This window comes from Babylonia areolata, chromosome 2 (assembly GCF_041734735.1).
Source record: "Babylonia areolata isolate BAREFJ2019XMU chromosome 2, ASM4173473v1, whole genome shotgun sequence".
Lineage (NCBI taxonomy): Eukaryota > Metazoa > Mollusca > Gastropoda > Neogastropoda > Buccinidae > Babylonia > Babylonia areolata.
Window position 1 is genome coordinate 192,540 of NC_134877.1, and position 15,828 is coordinate 208,367.

Genomic DNA, 15,828 nt, shown 5'->3' on the forward strand with positions numbered 1-15,828 from the left:
AGCATGTGAAGGGGTTGGGGGTACACAGTACAATGCATTGTGAAAGGGGTGGGGGGGGGGGGTACACAGTACAATGCATTGTGAAAGGGGTGGGGGGGTACACAGTACAATGCATTTGTGAAAGGGGTGGGGGGTACACAGTACAATGCATTGTGAAAGGGGGGGGGTACACAGTACAATGCATTGTGAAAGGGGTGGGGGGTACACAGTACAATACATTGTGAAAGGGGTGAGGGGTACACAGTACAATGCATTGTGAAGGGGTGGGGGGTACACAGTACAATTCCCATTGTGAAAGGGAGTGAGGGGTACACAGTACAATGCATTCTCCCCTATAGGAAAGGGGTGGGGGGGTACACTGTACAAAGCATTAGTGAAAGGGGCGTGGGGGTACACACAGTACAAGTGCATTGTGAAAGGGGCGGGGGAGGGGGGGTACACAGTACAATAAACATTGTGAAGGGGTGGGGGGGTACACAGTACAAACCATTGTGAAAGGGGTGGGGGGTACACAGTTACAATGCATTGTGAAAGGGGGTGAGGGGTAACACAGTCCAATGCATTGTGAAAGGGGTGGGGGGTACACAGTACAATGCATTGTGAAGGGGTGGGGGGGGTACACAGTACAATGCATTGTGAAAGGGGTGGGGGGTACACTGTACAATGCATTGTGAAAGGGGTGGGGGGTACACACAGTACAATGCATTGTGAAAGGGGGGGGGTACACAGTACAATACTTTGTGAAAGGGGTGGGGGGGGGTACACAGTACAATGCTTTGTGAAAGGGGTGAGGGGTACACTGTACAATGCATTGTGAAAGGGGTGAGGGGTTACACTGTACAATGCATTGTGAAAGGGGTGAGGGGTACACTGTACAATGCATTGTGAAAGGGGTGAGGGGTACACTGTACAATGCATTATGAAAGGGGTGGGGGGGTACACAGTACAATGCATTGTGAAAGGGGTGGGGGGGTGGGGGGGTACACAGTACAATGCTTTGTGAAAGGGGTGAGGGGTACACACAGTACAATACATTGTGAAAGGGGTGGGGGGTACACAGTACAATGCATTGTGAAAGGGGTGAGGGGTACACAGTACAATACATTGTGAAAGGGGTGGGGGGGATACACTGTACAATGCATTGTGAAAGGGGTGGGGGGTACACAGTACAATGCATTGTGAAAGGGGTGGGGGGTACACAGTACAATGCATTGTGAAAGGGGTGAGGGGTACACAGTACAATACATTGTGAAAGGGGTGGGGGGGTACACTGTACAATGCATTATGAAGGGGGTGGGGGGGGTACACAGTACAATGCATTGAAGAAAGGGGGGTGGGGGGGTGGGGGTGTACACAGTACAATGCTTTGTGAAAGGGGTGAGGGGTACACACAGTACAATACATTGTGAACGGGGTGGGGGGGTGGGGGGGGGTACACAGTACAATGCTTTGTGAAAGGGGTGAGGGGTACACACAGTACAATACATTGTGAAAGGGGTGGGGGGGTACACAGTACAATGCCTTGTGAAAGGGGTGAGGGGTACACAGTACAATACATTGTGAAAGGGTCCTGAAGGGGGGGGTACACTGTACAATGCATTGTGAAAGGGGGGTGGGGGGTACACAGTACAATGCATTGTGAAAGGGGTGGGGGGTACACAGTACAATGCATTGTGAAAGGGGTGGGGGGTACACAGTACAATGCATTGTGAAAGGGGTGGGGGGTACACAGTACAATGCATTGTGAAAGGGGTGGGGGGTACACAGTACAATGCATTGTGAAAGGGGTGAGGGGGTACACAGTACAATGCATTGTGAAAGGGGTGGGGGGTACACAGTACAATGCATTGTGAAAGGGGTGGGGGGTACACAGTACAATGCATTGTGAAAGGGGTGGGGGGTACACAGTACAATGCATTGTGAAAGGGGTGGGGGGTACACAGTACAATGCATTGTGAAAGGGGTGGGGGGTACACAGTACAATGCATTGTGAAAGGGGTGGGGGGTACACAGTACAATACATTGTGAAAGGGGTGGGGGGTACACAGTACAATGCATTGTGAAAGGGGTGGGGGGTACACAGTACAATGCATTGTGAAAGGGGTGGGGGGTACACAGTACAATGCATTGTGAAAGGGGTGGGGGGTACACAGTACAATACATTGTGAAAGGGGTGGGGGGTACACTGTACAATGCATTGTGAAAGGGGTGAGGGGTACACAGTACAATACATTGTGAAAGGGGTGGGGGGTACACAGTACAATACATTGTGAAAGGGGTGGGGGGTACACAGTACAATGCATTGTGAAAGGGGTGAGGGGTACACAGTACAATACATTGTGAAAGGGGTGGGGGGTACACAGTACAATGCATTGTGAAAGGGGTGGGGGGGGGTACACAGTACAATGCATTGTGAAAGGGGTGGGGGGTACACAGTACAATACATTGTGAAAGGGGTGGGGGGTACACAGTACAATGCATTGTGAAAGCGGTGGGGGGTACACAGTACAATGCATTGTGAAAGGGGTGGGGGGTACACAGTACAATGCATTGTGAAAGGGGTGGGGGGTACACAGTACAATGCATTGTGAAAGGGGTGAGGGGGTACACAGTACAATGCATTGTGAAAGGGGTGGGGGGTGGGGGGTACACAGTACAATGCATTGTGAAAGGGGTGAGGGGTACACTGTACAATGCATTGTGAAAGGGGTGGGGGGTACACAGTACAATGCATTGTGAAAGGGGTGGGGGGTACACAGTACAATGCATTGTGAAAGGGGTGAGGGGTACACAGTACAATGCATTGTGAAAGGGGTGGGGGGTACACAGTACAATGCATTGTGAAAGGGGTGAGGGGTACACAGTACAATGCATTGTGAAAGGGGTGAGGGGTACACAGTACAATACTTTGTAAAAGGGGTGGGGAGTATAAAGTTCAATGCTGTGAAAGGGGTGGGGAGTAATCAAGTTCAATGCTCTGTGAAAGGGGTGGGGAGTATAAAGTTCAATGCTGTGAAAGGGGTGGGGAGTATAAAGTTCAATGCTGTGAAAGGGGTGGGGGTATAAAGTTCAATGCTCTGTGAAAGGGGTGGGGAGTATAAAGTTCAATGCTCTGTGAAAGGGGTGGGGAGTATAAAGTTCAATGCTGTGAAAGGGGTGGGGGGTATAAAGTTCAATGCTCTGTGAAAGGGGTGGGGGTATAAAGTTCAATGCTCTGTGAAATGGGTGGGGAGTATAAAGTTCAATGCTCTGTGAAAGGGGTGGGGAGTATAAAGTTCAATGCTGTGAAGGGTGGGGGGTATAAAGTTCAATGCTGTGAAAGGGGTGGGGAGTATAAAGTTCAATGCTGTAAAAGGGGTGGGGGGTATAAAGTTCAATGCTGTAAAAGGGGTGGGGGGTATAAAGTTCAATGCTGTAAAAGGCGTGGGGGTTATAAAGTTCAATGCTGTGAAAGGGGTGGGGAGTATAAAGTTCAATGCTGTGAAAGGGGTGGGGGGTATAAAGTTCAATGCTGTGAAAGGGGTGGGGGGTATAAAGTTCAATGCTGTGAAAGGGGTTGGGGGTATAAAGTTCAATGCTGTGAAAGGGGTGGGGGGTATAAAGTTCAATGCTGTGAAAGGGGTGGAGAGTATAAAGTTCAATGCTGTGTGAACTGGGTGTGGGGGTTATAAAGTTCAATGCTGTGAAAGGGGTGGAGAGTATAAAGTTGAATGCTGTGTGAACTGGGTGTGGGGACAAAGAGGGAACTGAAACATGTACCTTGTACATCACAGAGAGGCGAGACACTGCGTCAGCCAGTTGTTGTCTGAACGCCTTCCTGAGGGAGCTGACCCTCTGAAACACAGGGCATTCTATGCTGACCCTCTGAAACACAGGGCATTCTATGCTGACCCTCTGAAACACAGGGCATTCTATGCTGACCCTCTGAAACATAGGGCATTCTATGCGTAACTAATTGCTTTGTACATGTTTTGTCAGGTGGTGACAATTTTTATAGGGTATCTTCTTGTACATGTTAATTTTGGTGTTGTCTATTGGAAAGTAAGGACATTTTTTCACGCAGGAACAAAAGGTTCCCAGACAATGATTTGTAGTGTGATATGTTTTTGAAGCACGTGAAGGTCGTTTGGTAACCTGTTAAGTGTTAACGTTAGGCCAGTTCCGGTTCACTGAGCAAGTTAATTTTTGCTTATGCCAGTCATTGCTGCAATCAGCAACCCAGAAATATTGCAGTTAGGGAACAGCATCAAGTGAAGGCTGCAGACTGAGTGAAGGGTGACGCGGGTCCACTGCCGTCCCAGGGGAGAGACTGGGCCCAGGGAGCCATGCCAAAGACTGATTTAACAAACAGACCACCCATCCGTATGGTGCCAGCTATATTATGTTGTCCACTGGTGATGTGCCGGCACCCAGGATGTCAGCAGCCATTATCATTGCCTGTGCTGTTTCCTTGTGAAGTTTTGTTTTGTTTATTTTGAGAGCTCTGAAGACATTTTTTGTTTGAGTGAGTTTCAGAAACAAACGAACATTTTTTCCTTAAAGACTGTGCTTTACCTTTACCATCTTTAATTTGATTATATAATTATTAATATCATTAAGTGTAAAAAGCCAAGATGAGAAGTAAATAAAATGGTAGTTTTGTTCTTCAAAAATCTAAATGTGCGTGTGTATTGTACTTTATGGTTTGAATGGAATGCCAGGTGAAAACAACACATGCCCACATATTCACGCTGAAAAATTCCGTTACACTATGGAATCATCAACCCTGTGACTGGTGTGTGTGTGTGTGTGTGTGTGTGTGTGTACGGGTGATTTACTCCACTTTACTTGTTTGTTTCTTGATGTAGGTGTGACAGGGCCAGATTCACATGGTTTCTGTTGCTGTCAGCTGATATTACTTTCCCTCCACAGCATACATTTCAGTATGACAGACAGTAGACACTGACTCTCCACATGGCTGACAGTAGACACTGACTCTCCACATGGCTGACAGTAGACAGTAGACATTGACTCTCCACATGGCTGACAGTAGACATTGACCCTCCACATGGCTGACAGTAGACATTGACTCTCCACATGGCTGACAGTAGACATTGACCCTCCACATGGCTGACAGTAGACATTGACTCTCCACATGACTGACAGTAGACACTGACTCTCCACATGACTGACAGTAGACATTGACTCTCCACATGACTGACAGTAGACACTGACTCTCCACATGGCTGACAGTAGACATTGACTCTCCACATGGCTCACAGTAGACAGTAGACACTGACTCTCCACATGGCTGACAGTAGACACTGACTCTCCACATGACTGACAGTAGACACTGACTCTCCACATGGCTGACAGTAGACACTGACTCTCCACATGACTGACAATAGACACTGACTCTCCACATGGCTGACAGTAGACAGTAGACACTGACTCTCCACATGGCTGACAGTAGACATTGACTCTCCACATGGCTGACAGTAGACATTGACTCTCCACATGGCTGACAGTAGACACTGACTCTCCACATGACTGACAGTAGACATTGACTCTCCACATGACTGACAGTAGACATTGACTCTCCACATGGCTGACAGTAGACATTGACTCTCCACATGACTGACAGTAGACATTGACTCTCCACATGGCTGACAGTAGACATTGACTCTCCACATGGCTGACAGTAGACATTGACCCTCCACATGACTGACAGTAGACATTGACCCTCCACATGACTGACAGTAGACATGGACCCTCCACAGCATAATGATGTATTTCAGCATAAATTACAGTAGACATTGACTCTCCACATGACTGACAGTAGACATTGACTCTCCACATGACTGACAGTAGACACTGACCCTCCACATGACTGACAGTAGACACTGACCCTCCACATGGCTGACAGTAGACATTGACTCTCCACATGACTGACAGTAGACACTGACTCTCCACATGACTGACAGTAGACATTGACTCTCCACATGACTGACAGTAGATATTGACTCTCCACATGACTGACAGTAGACACTGACTCTCCACATGGCTGACAGTAGACACTGACTCTCCACATGACTGACAGTAGACACTGACTCTCCACATGACTGACAGTAGATATTGACTCTCCACATGGCTGACAGTAGACACTGACTCTCCACATGACTGACAGTAGACACTGACTCTCCACATGGCTGACAGTAGACACTGACTCTCCACATGACTGACAGTAGATATTGACTCTCCACATGACTGACAGTAGACACTGACTCTCCACATGGCTGACAGTAGACACTGACTCTCCACATGACTGACAGTAGACACTGACCCTCCACATGACTGATAGTGGACACTGACCCTCCACAACATGATATATTTCAGTATGGCTGACAGTAGACATTGTCTCTCCACATGACTGACAGTAGACATTAGCTCTCAACAGCATATATTATATTTCAGCATGACAGACAGTAGACACCAGCTCTCAACAGCATATAATATATTTCAGCATGACTGACTGTCGACATTCAACACATCAAAGGCGGAACTCCACTGATGTTTAGCAGCCATCAAAGTTACATTAACCATTGACCAACACAGTTTCAATGATCTACCTGGGCAATGTGGGATCTATATTAAGTAATAGTAATTCCATATGATACTCACATCCAGGTATTTTAAAGTAATAGTAATTCCATGTGATACTGAGACCCAGGTATTTTAACGTAATAGTAATTCCATATGATACTTAGACCCAGGTATTTTAAAGTAACAGTAATTCCAATGGATACTCACATCTGGGTGTTTTAAAGTAATAGTAATTCCAATGGATACTCACATCCAGGTATTTAAAAATAATAGTAATTCCACTTGACAGTCACATCCAGGTACTTTAAAGTAATAGTAATTCCACCAGATACTCACATCCAGGTATTCTAAAGTAATAGTAATTCCACATGATACTCTCATCCAGGTATTTTAAATAAATAGCAATTCCACTTGGTACTCACATCAAGGTATTTCAAAGTAATAATAATTCCATATGATACTCACATCCGTGTACCTTAAAGTAATAGTAATTCCATATGATACACACATCCAGGTATCTCAAAGTAATACTACCAGTAATTCCACTGACTACTCATATCCAGGTATTTTAGGGTAATAGTAATTCCACTTAGTACTCATATCCAGGTGTTTTAAAGTAATAGTAATTCCACTGTATACTCACATCCAGGTATTTTAATGTAAAAGTAATTCCATATGATATTCATAAAGTAATAGTAATTCCACTTGATATTCACATACAGGTGTTTTAAAGTAATAGTAATTCCACCTGATACCCACATACAGGTGTTTCAAAGTAAATGTAATTCCATCTGATACTCATATCCAAGTATCATAGGGTAATAGCAATTCCACTTGATACTCACATTCAGGTGTTTTAAAGTAATAGTAATTCCACTGTATACTCACATCCAGGCATTTTTTGAAGTAATAGTAAATCCATATGATATTCATAAAGTAATAGTAATTCCACTTGATAATCACATCCAGGTGTTTTACAGTAATAGTAATTCCACCTGATTCTCATAAAGTAATAGTAATTCCACCTGATATTCATAAAGTAATAGTAATTCCACCTGATTCCCATAAAGTAATAGTAATTCCACCTGATACTCATAAAAGTAATAGTAATTCCACCTGATATTCATAAAGTAATAGTAATTCCACCTGATATTCATAAAGTAATAGTAATTCCACCTGATTCTCATAAAGTAATACTAATTCCACCTGATACTCATAAAGTAATAGTAATTCCACCTGATACTCATAAAGTAATACTAATTCACTCATAAAGTAATAGTAATTCCACCTGATACTCATAAAGTAATACTAATTCACTCATAAAGTAATAGTAATTCCACCTGATACTCATAAAGTAATACTAATTCACTCATAAAGTAATAGTAATTCCACCTGATACTCATAAAGTAATAGTAATTCCACGTGATACTCATAAAGTAATAGTAATTCCACCTGATACTCATAAAGTAATAGTAATTCCACGTGATATTCATAAAGTAATAGTAATTCCACCTGATTCTCATAAAGTAATAGTAATTCCACCTGATACTCATAAAGTAATACTAATTCCACGTGATACTCACATCCAGGTGTATCTTCTCCAGTTCACTGACACGCTCATTGATGCGACAGTACCTGGCAAGAGTGGATACTGCTGTGTTATATCATAACAGAATGCTGGAAATAGTTCATTACTTTGCACACACACACACACACACACACACACACACACACACACACACACTGCACAAGAATTACTATGCAGTCTCACAGACACCCAGGCCGAGCCATTAAGCAACAAACATATATAACCAGGCCCCCTCCACATGCATAGCCAGCACATAGCCAGCCCACCACATGCACAGCCAGTCCATCCACATACACAGCCAGTACATAGCCAGCCCCTCCACATGCACGGCCAGCCCCTCCACGTACTTAGCCAGCCCCCTCCACATACATAGCCAGCCCCTCCACATACATAGCCCACATGCATAGCCAGCCCCCTCCACATACATAGCCAGCCCCTCCACATACACAGCCCACATGCATAACCAGCCCCTCCACATACATAGCCAGCCCCTCCACATACACAGCCCACATGCATAGCCAGCCCCCTCCACATACATAGCCAGCCCCTCCACATACATAGCCCACATGCATAGCCAGCTCCCTCCACATACATAGCCAGCCCCTCCACATACATAGCCCACATACATAGCCAGCCCCCACCCTCCACATACATAGCCCACATATATAGCCAGCCCCCTCCACATACATAGCCAGCCCCCTCCACATACATAGCCAGCCCCCACCATCCATATGCATAGCCTCACACACACACACACACACACACACACACACACACACACAGCTTGGCTGAGATCACAGTTTCATACTGTTACACATACACCACTGCTGAAAATCCAGCATCATTTCACCATGCCCACAAGCACAACACTGTTCAAATAAGTGGTCCTTAACTATTTGTGAACTCTGTATATTGGCAGGCAGGAAGGAAGAAAGGGAAGAGAGAGAGAGAGAGAGAGAGAGAGAGAGAGAGAGAGAGAGAGATATGCTCAGTTCCCTTACAGCTCCAGTGATTTGCCCTGTAGCTTGGACTCATGGTCAGCCTGCATGACATGCTTGGTGAAGTTGATGTCCCTTCGCAAGTTGGCCACATCCTGTGTTGTTCCATTATTTACCATTGGGAGGTGGTGAAGAAAAAATCAGTTTCATCAGTTTTGCTCAAACTTCAGTATTTGTGTGTGTGTGTGTGTGTGTGTGTGTGTGTGTGTGTGTGTGTGTGAATAGAATTGAATAGAATAGAATACTTTTTATTGTCATAAAACCTTAAAGTTTATAAGACACAATGAAACATAAACATGAGCATATTAAGAAGAGAAACATTCATGAACAAATTTCGCCAGCCTTGGCTGTATTTCTGTAAGAAGGATCAATTCACTAGGCTTTGCATTTGGACGACATATATCGATTAGGAATCTGTGTCTGTAAGTATTGTACTTTACACAATTGTCTAAAGGTGAATCTCATCTTCTAAACTGTTACAAGTATCACACAGTCTTTGTTCTTTCGGTATATTTTTATATCTTCCCTGTTCGATTTGTAAGTCATGGCGCTGATTCGTAACATGGTCAGTGCTTTCCTGTGTTGTGTATTTGCTGTATTCTTTAAATACGGTTCAATTTTATAATTTGTCACAGCGTTCTTGTAAAATGCTAATTTAGATGAACTGTCATGTTTCTGTTTCCAAAATTTCATATATTCATTTTCAAGTTTCTTGGATACAGCATGCTTTATTCTTTTAACACTAAAAATGAACTGATTTTTCCAAACATAATCTAATCTAGTGCTAGTTAATACATTTCTTATGAAAAGCAGCCACTGAACATTTTCATTTGTTTGACGATACATGCAGTTATATGTTGTGTGTACAAGTGAATTTTGAGGAAGCTCTAATATGTGTATCCAATAGCCAATAACTTGACATATTATTTTTAGGCTAATAGGAAATCTTCCTAATTCTCCTAAAACGTGTGTGTGTGTGTGTGTGTGTGTGTGTGTGTGTGTGTCCATTTGAATCAGGAGATCTATATGAATCAGATATATAAATTTGTGAATTATCCATTCAAAGTTGCAGATCTATATAAATTAATATAAATTTGTGAATTATCCATTTAAAGTAGCTGATCTACGTTAAATACACAAAAAGACAGAGAGAGACAGAGAGAGAAAGAAGGTGAGTGAGGGAGAGAAACACACATAGAGAGACAGAAATAAAAGACAGAGGAGTTAAGAGAGAGACATAGAGAAAAACAGAGAATAGCAGAAGATAAGTGAGAGAGAGAGAGAACATTTAGAACACACACAGAGACGGAGTGAAAAGACAGAGAGAGACAGAAGATGAAAGACATACACACACACAGACAGAGAGAAAAACAGAGAGAGACAGAAGATGAGTGAGAGAAAGAGAACATTTAGAACACACACAGAGACGGAGTGAAAAGACAGAGAGAGACAGAAGATGAGACATACACACACACACACACATAGAGAAAAGACAGAGAGAGACAGAAGATGAGAGACATACACACACACACACACAGAAAAGACAGAGAGAGACAGAAGATGAGACATACACACACACACAGAGAAAAGACAGAGAGAGACAGAAGATGAGACATACACACACACACACACACAGAAAAGACAGAGAGAGACAGAAGATGAGACATACACACACACACACAGAAAAGACAGAGAGAGACAGAAGATGAGACATACACACACACACACAGAAAAGACAGAGAGAGACAGAAGATGAGAGACATACACACACACAGACAGAGAGAAAAGACAGAGAGAGACAGAAGATAAGTGAGAAAGAAAATTAGTTATGAGAGACACACAGAGAGAAAGACAGAGACTGAGAGACAGGCAGAAGCTGACTGAGAGAGAGAAAATTTAGAGTTGAGAGAGAGGAAGAAAATTAGATTTAAGAGAGAGAAACACAGAGAGAGAGAGAGAGAGAGAGAGAGAGAGAGAGAGAGAGAGAAGATGAGAGAGAGAGAGAAGATGAGAGAGAGAGAGAGAGAGAGAGAGAGAGAGAGAGAGAGAGAGAGAATGAAAAAAGGGAAACATAAGTACCTGCAGTAAAATCTGCAAGACTTCAGTCATCTCCTTGAGGTCAACAATCTCTGTGACATCAGTCTGAGCACAGCGATCCAGACTGAAGAAGCCGATCTTCTGGACATCAGCCAGAGTGGGTCTGAAAGCATCAAGGAGGCCTCGAAGTATCAGGACTGATCCATACATGCTATATCACATCTGCTTAACTACAGAGTGCGTCTGAAAGCATCATTTCAGTTTCAGCTTCAAGAAGGCCTCAAATTATTAGGACTGATCAATATAGGCTATACCACATCTGCTTAACTACAGAGTGGGTCTGAAAACATCACTTCAGTTTCAGCTTCAAGAAGGCCTCGAATTATCAGGACTGATCAATATAGGCTATACCACATCTGCTTAACTACAGAGTGGGTCTGAAAACATCACTTCAGTTTAATTGCAATGTTTTTAAAAGCGAATATGTGAAATGCTTTTATTTGAGAACATATGTTTATTACTCTTGTTTGATCAAGTTATCCGCGTGTGTGTGTGTGTGTGTGTGTGGGGGGGGGGGGGGGGGGGTGCGGTGCGGGGGGGTGCTGATTACCTGGTTGTGGTTTTCCGCAATTCATCTTTATTCTTATCTTATCTGTCTATTATAATCAATGTGCAGTATAGTAGGCTATGTTTATAATTATATTCAAATAATGTTTCTTAATTCTTTCTGTTTTTACATTAAGAATACTAGTTATTACCTGCAGTGTGTGGATGTATGTATGAAACGATGTACGTGATATTTTTTACATTTGTATCTTCGTAATATTTGTTGGGGCTGTTGTTGGCTTTTACAGTTATGGTCCCCATGTTGTTTACTTGTCTATGTTGTGATAATGTACCTGACCAAATTTCTCCAGTTGGAGATAATAAAGTTATTCTTATCTTATCTTATCTTATCTTTCAGCTTCAAGAAGGCCTCAAATTATTAGGACTGATCAATATAGGCTATACCACATCTGTTTAACTACAGAGTGTGTCTGAAAAAATCACTTCAGTTTCAGCTTCAAGAAGGCCTTGAATTATCAGGACTGATCAATATAGGCTATACCACATCTGCTTAACTACAGAGTGCGCCTGAAAGCATCACTTCAGTTTCAGCTTCAAGGAAGCCTCAAAGTATCAGGATTGATCAATATATGCTACATCACATCAGCTTAACTTTTTTTTTTTTTAAGGGAAACAGATGCCTGACCTACCCATAAACCCAATGCTGTGCTGGTCAGGACTTGAGAGAAAGCATCATGAACTTACACACACACACACACACACACACACACACTCACACACACACACACACACACACACACACACAAATGATGCACTACCGAATATTTGATCTTCTGTTATCTCTCTTTTTTTAGTAAGCTTTTCACGTTTTGTTTTCATTTTTTTGGCCAAGACCAGCTATTTGATACTTGTGAATTGTTTTCTGTAAGAATGAGAGTGACAGCATGTGGTGTGTGTGTGAGTGCGATAGACAGTGTGTGTTTATGTGTGTGCATGTGTGTGTTTTTGAATGAGAGACAGCAGAGAAAGTGACAGTGTGTGTGTTTGTGTGAGAGAGAAAGAGAGGTCAGTTTCACAGGTCAGTGTGAGAGAGAGAGTGGTCAGTTTCACAGGTTTGTGAAATATATTAAATATATATATTATATTCTTTTTAATCTTTTTTTTTTAAATTCTAACCCCTTTTACAATTTTTGTGATTATTTATTTACTTACATATTGGACATGGTGACCAACCTGGAATGGCCAAAACAGTGCAGAAGACAAAAGGCATGCCTTACAAACTTCTACAAGTTCCATAATAAACTGAATACAATAGACACCCTTAGCATTCCATCCACAGTTCCTGGTAGACATTGAGCTAGCCAAACAAACTCCCAGTCCAACCCTATCCCCTCCTGCAGAACGAAGTACCGCAAATATAAAGTGGAATGTGTTCCCAGACAAATCAGTTGGTGCACCCTCGGCAGAGACTTTGCAGCACCAAATCTTAACAGGAAGTGGTTTGCTTTCTTCTGGAAGTGTTCCCCCCTTAAGTGTGAAGTAATCTTCAACAAGATGAAGGTATTCGCCTGAAGGATGAAGAAGAAACATTACATCTCATGAGTTAGCATGAACTTGAATGGCAACAATTCAGTTTTGATAGTTTTGAGCAGTTGAAAGGGAGCAACCAAAAGCGATTCTGGATTTACATCATATCTCTCAGACGTGACAGTACAGGGGTATCTCCACTTCGAGACCAAGGAAGATTATTTGCATCCCCAAAAGAAAAGGCCAACATTCTAAACCACCAGTACAAGTCAGTCTTCACGAGAGAAAAAAGCAGCAAAATCCCAACACCATCGGGAGTGTCCTACCCTGCAATGGCCGAGATCACGATCGACAAGGAAGGGGTACGCAAATTGCTGAAGAACATCAACCCATATAAAGCAGCAGGACCTGATGAGATTCCAGCAAAAGTGTTGAAAGAGTGCGCAGATGAGATCGCGCCCCTGCTCTCTATTATCTTCACCAAATCACTGGCAGATGGATGTGTACCAGACGACTGGAAAATGGCGAACGTGACAGCAGTTTTCAAAAAGGGCAATCGTAACTCTGCTGCTAACTACAGACCGGTCTCCCTCACCAGCATATGCTGTAAGATGCAAGAACACATCCTAGCAAGCAACATCATGCGCCATCTGACCCAACATGAAATACTTGACAACGCACAACATGGGTTTAGAGCCAGAAGGAGTTGCGAAACTCAACTGCTAACATTGTTCCAAGACATCGCCAAAAACCAGGACAACAGACAGCAGACCGACATGGTAATCCTGGACTTCTCCAAAGCCTTTGACAAGGTCCCCCACAAACGCCTCCTCCGTAAGCTAGACCATTATGGTATACGAGGATCGACGTTAGACTGGATCAAGGCATACCTTTCTGACCGCACCCAAATCGTCGTAGTTGACGGCGAAAAATCTGAGCCAGCACCTGTCATCAGCGGAGTCCCACAGGGGACAGTTCTAGGCCCCATCCTATTTCTGATTTACATCAACGATCTGCCTCAGAACATCAAGGCCAATATTAGATTGTTCGCTGATGACTGTATAGTCTACTCCACCATCAAGACAATCCAAGACTGTAAAATGCTCCAACGAGACCTCAACACCCTGTCTGACTGGGAACAGCGTTGGGGAATGGAATTCCACCCAGAAAAATGTAATGTCCTTACCTGTACAACATCAAGGAACCCCATCAGCTACAACTACAAATTAAAAGGACACACCCTCGAGCATGTTGACAGCGCAAAATATCTCGGCGTCGACATAAGAAATGATCTAAACTGGAAAGAACATGTTACAAGAGTCACCAACAAAGCCAATAGCATGGTAGGCTTCCTAAAAAGGAATCTAAAAACATCCAATAAAACCACCAAAGCCAATGCCTACCAAACTCTTGTACGCCCGCACCTGGAGTATTGTTCATCAGTCTGGAGCCCGTACAAAGAAGGTCAAAAGAACAAGATTGAAATGGTGCAAAGAAGAGCAGCACGTTATGTACACAGTGACTACGGGCGGACCAGCAGCGTAACACACATGCTGCAAGAACTAAGATGGGAATCCCTCGAATCACGGCGGAACAGACAAAGGCTGACCCTGATGTATAAAATGGTCAACGGCATTGTAGACATCCCTCCAGACAAATTTCTCAAGAAAGGATCCGGCAGAACAAGATCAAATCATCGACACAAATTTGTCCATCTTAGCTTCTCCTCTGACCCTTATAAATACAGTTTTTTCCCATCAACCATCCCCGTCTGGAACTCCCTGCCTGCAACAGCAGCAGAGGCTCCCTCCTTGGCAGCTTTCAAGAGGGAGCTGAACAAGATCACAGTTTAGTCCCCCCCCTTTTTTTTTTTTTTTTTTTTTTTTTTTTTTTTTTTTTTTTCCCCCCCGGAGGGACGCTGCGAGTGACGGTGGGTGAGAGTATGTATACATGCTCTTTCTCATTGTCACCCCCTCCGGAGGAAAAGATAGGTCTAATTAGGTTTTAGTTAGGTATTTACGCCTCTGCGCACACAGGTCATTAATAGTCAGTAATGACGGCTGACCTTCCAATTTGAAGATTGAAGATTGAAGGATCACTTTGAAAACCCGGCGCTCTAAAGACTCTGCTCCATATAATGTAAATACATACCTGAACATATCTTCCTCATTATCACGGGTTCCGTACACGTCCAAAATATGATCCTGAAGCTCCTGCTCTGCAACAGCGTAGTCATTTTGGTCCATTGTGGAGGGAAGAATCGCCATCGCCGCCATGTTGTTTTGGCAACGTGCGACGTTTTTTGATTCGTGAGTCAGGAGAGTGGCCAACGATTCAAGGGAAATAATGTTGCGATCTTGTTTATGTCCCGTGTCAGTTCCCTCACACACACACACACACACACACATGCCTTACACATGCGCACATTCATGCAGGCCAGTATAAGCTTACTTAGGCACTGTACGTAAAACTCTCTCTCTCTCTCTCTCTCTCTCTCTCTCTCTCTAATTTTCATTTTATGCTTTCATT

The 15,828-nt window shown here is 43.4% G+C and overlaps 1 protein-coding gene across 3 annotated transcripts in view; it reads right to left on the reverse strand.

Moving 5' to 3' along the window:
* Positions 1-15,583, reverse strand: part of LOC143296192 (uncharacterized) — a 103,691-nt gene extending 88,108 nt beyond the window's left edge. For all 3 annotated transcript variants that reach the window (XM_076608012.1, XM_076608021.1, XM_076608005.1), the window contains exons 1-5: positions 15,451-15,583; positions 11,248-11,368; positions 9,172-9,263; positions 8,166-8,217; positions 3,760-3,834 (exon numbers count right to left, since the gene is read on the reverse strand). In XM_076608012.1, the coding sequence (XP_076464127.1) occupies positions 3,760-3,834; positions 8,166-8,217; positions 9,172-9,263; positions 11,248-11,368; positions 15,451-15,575 (465 nt within the window). In that variant the 5' untranslated portion in view covers positions 15,576-15,583. The remainder of the gene's footprint in view (positions 1-3,759; positions 3,835-8,165; positions 8,218-9,171; positions 9,264-11,247; positions 11,369-15,450) is intronic.
* Positions 15,584-15,828: the final 245 nt, after the last annotated feature.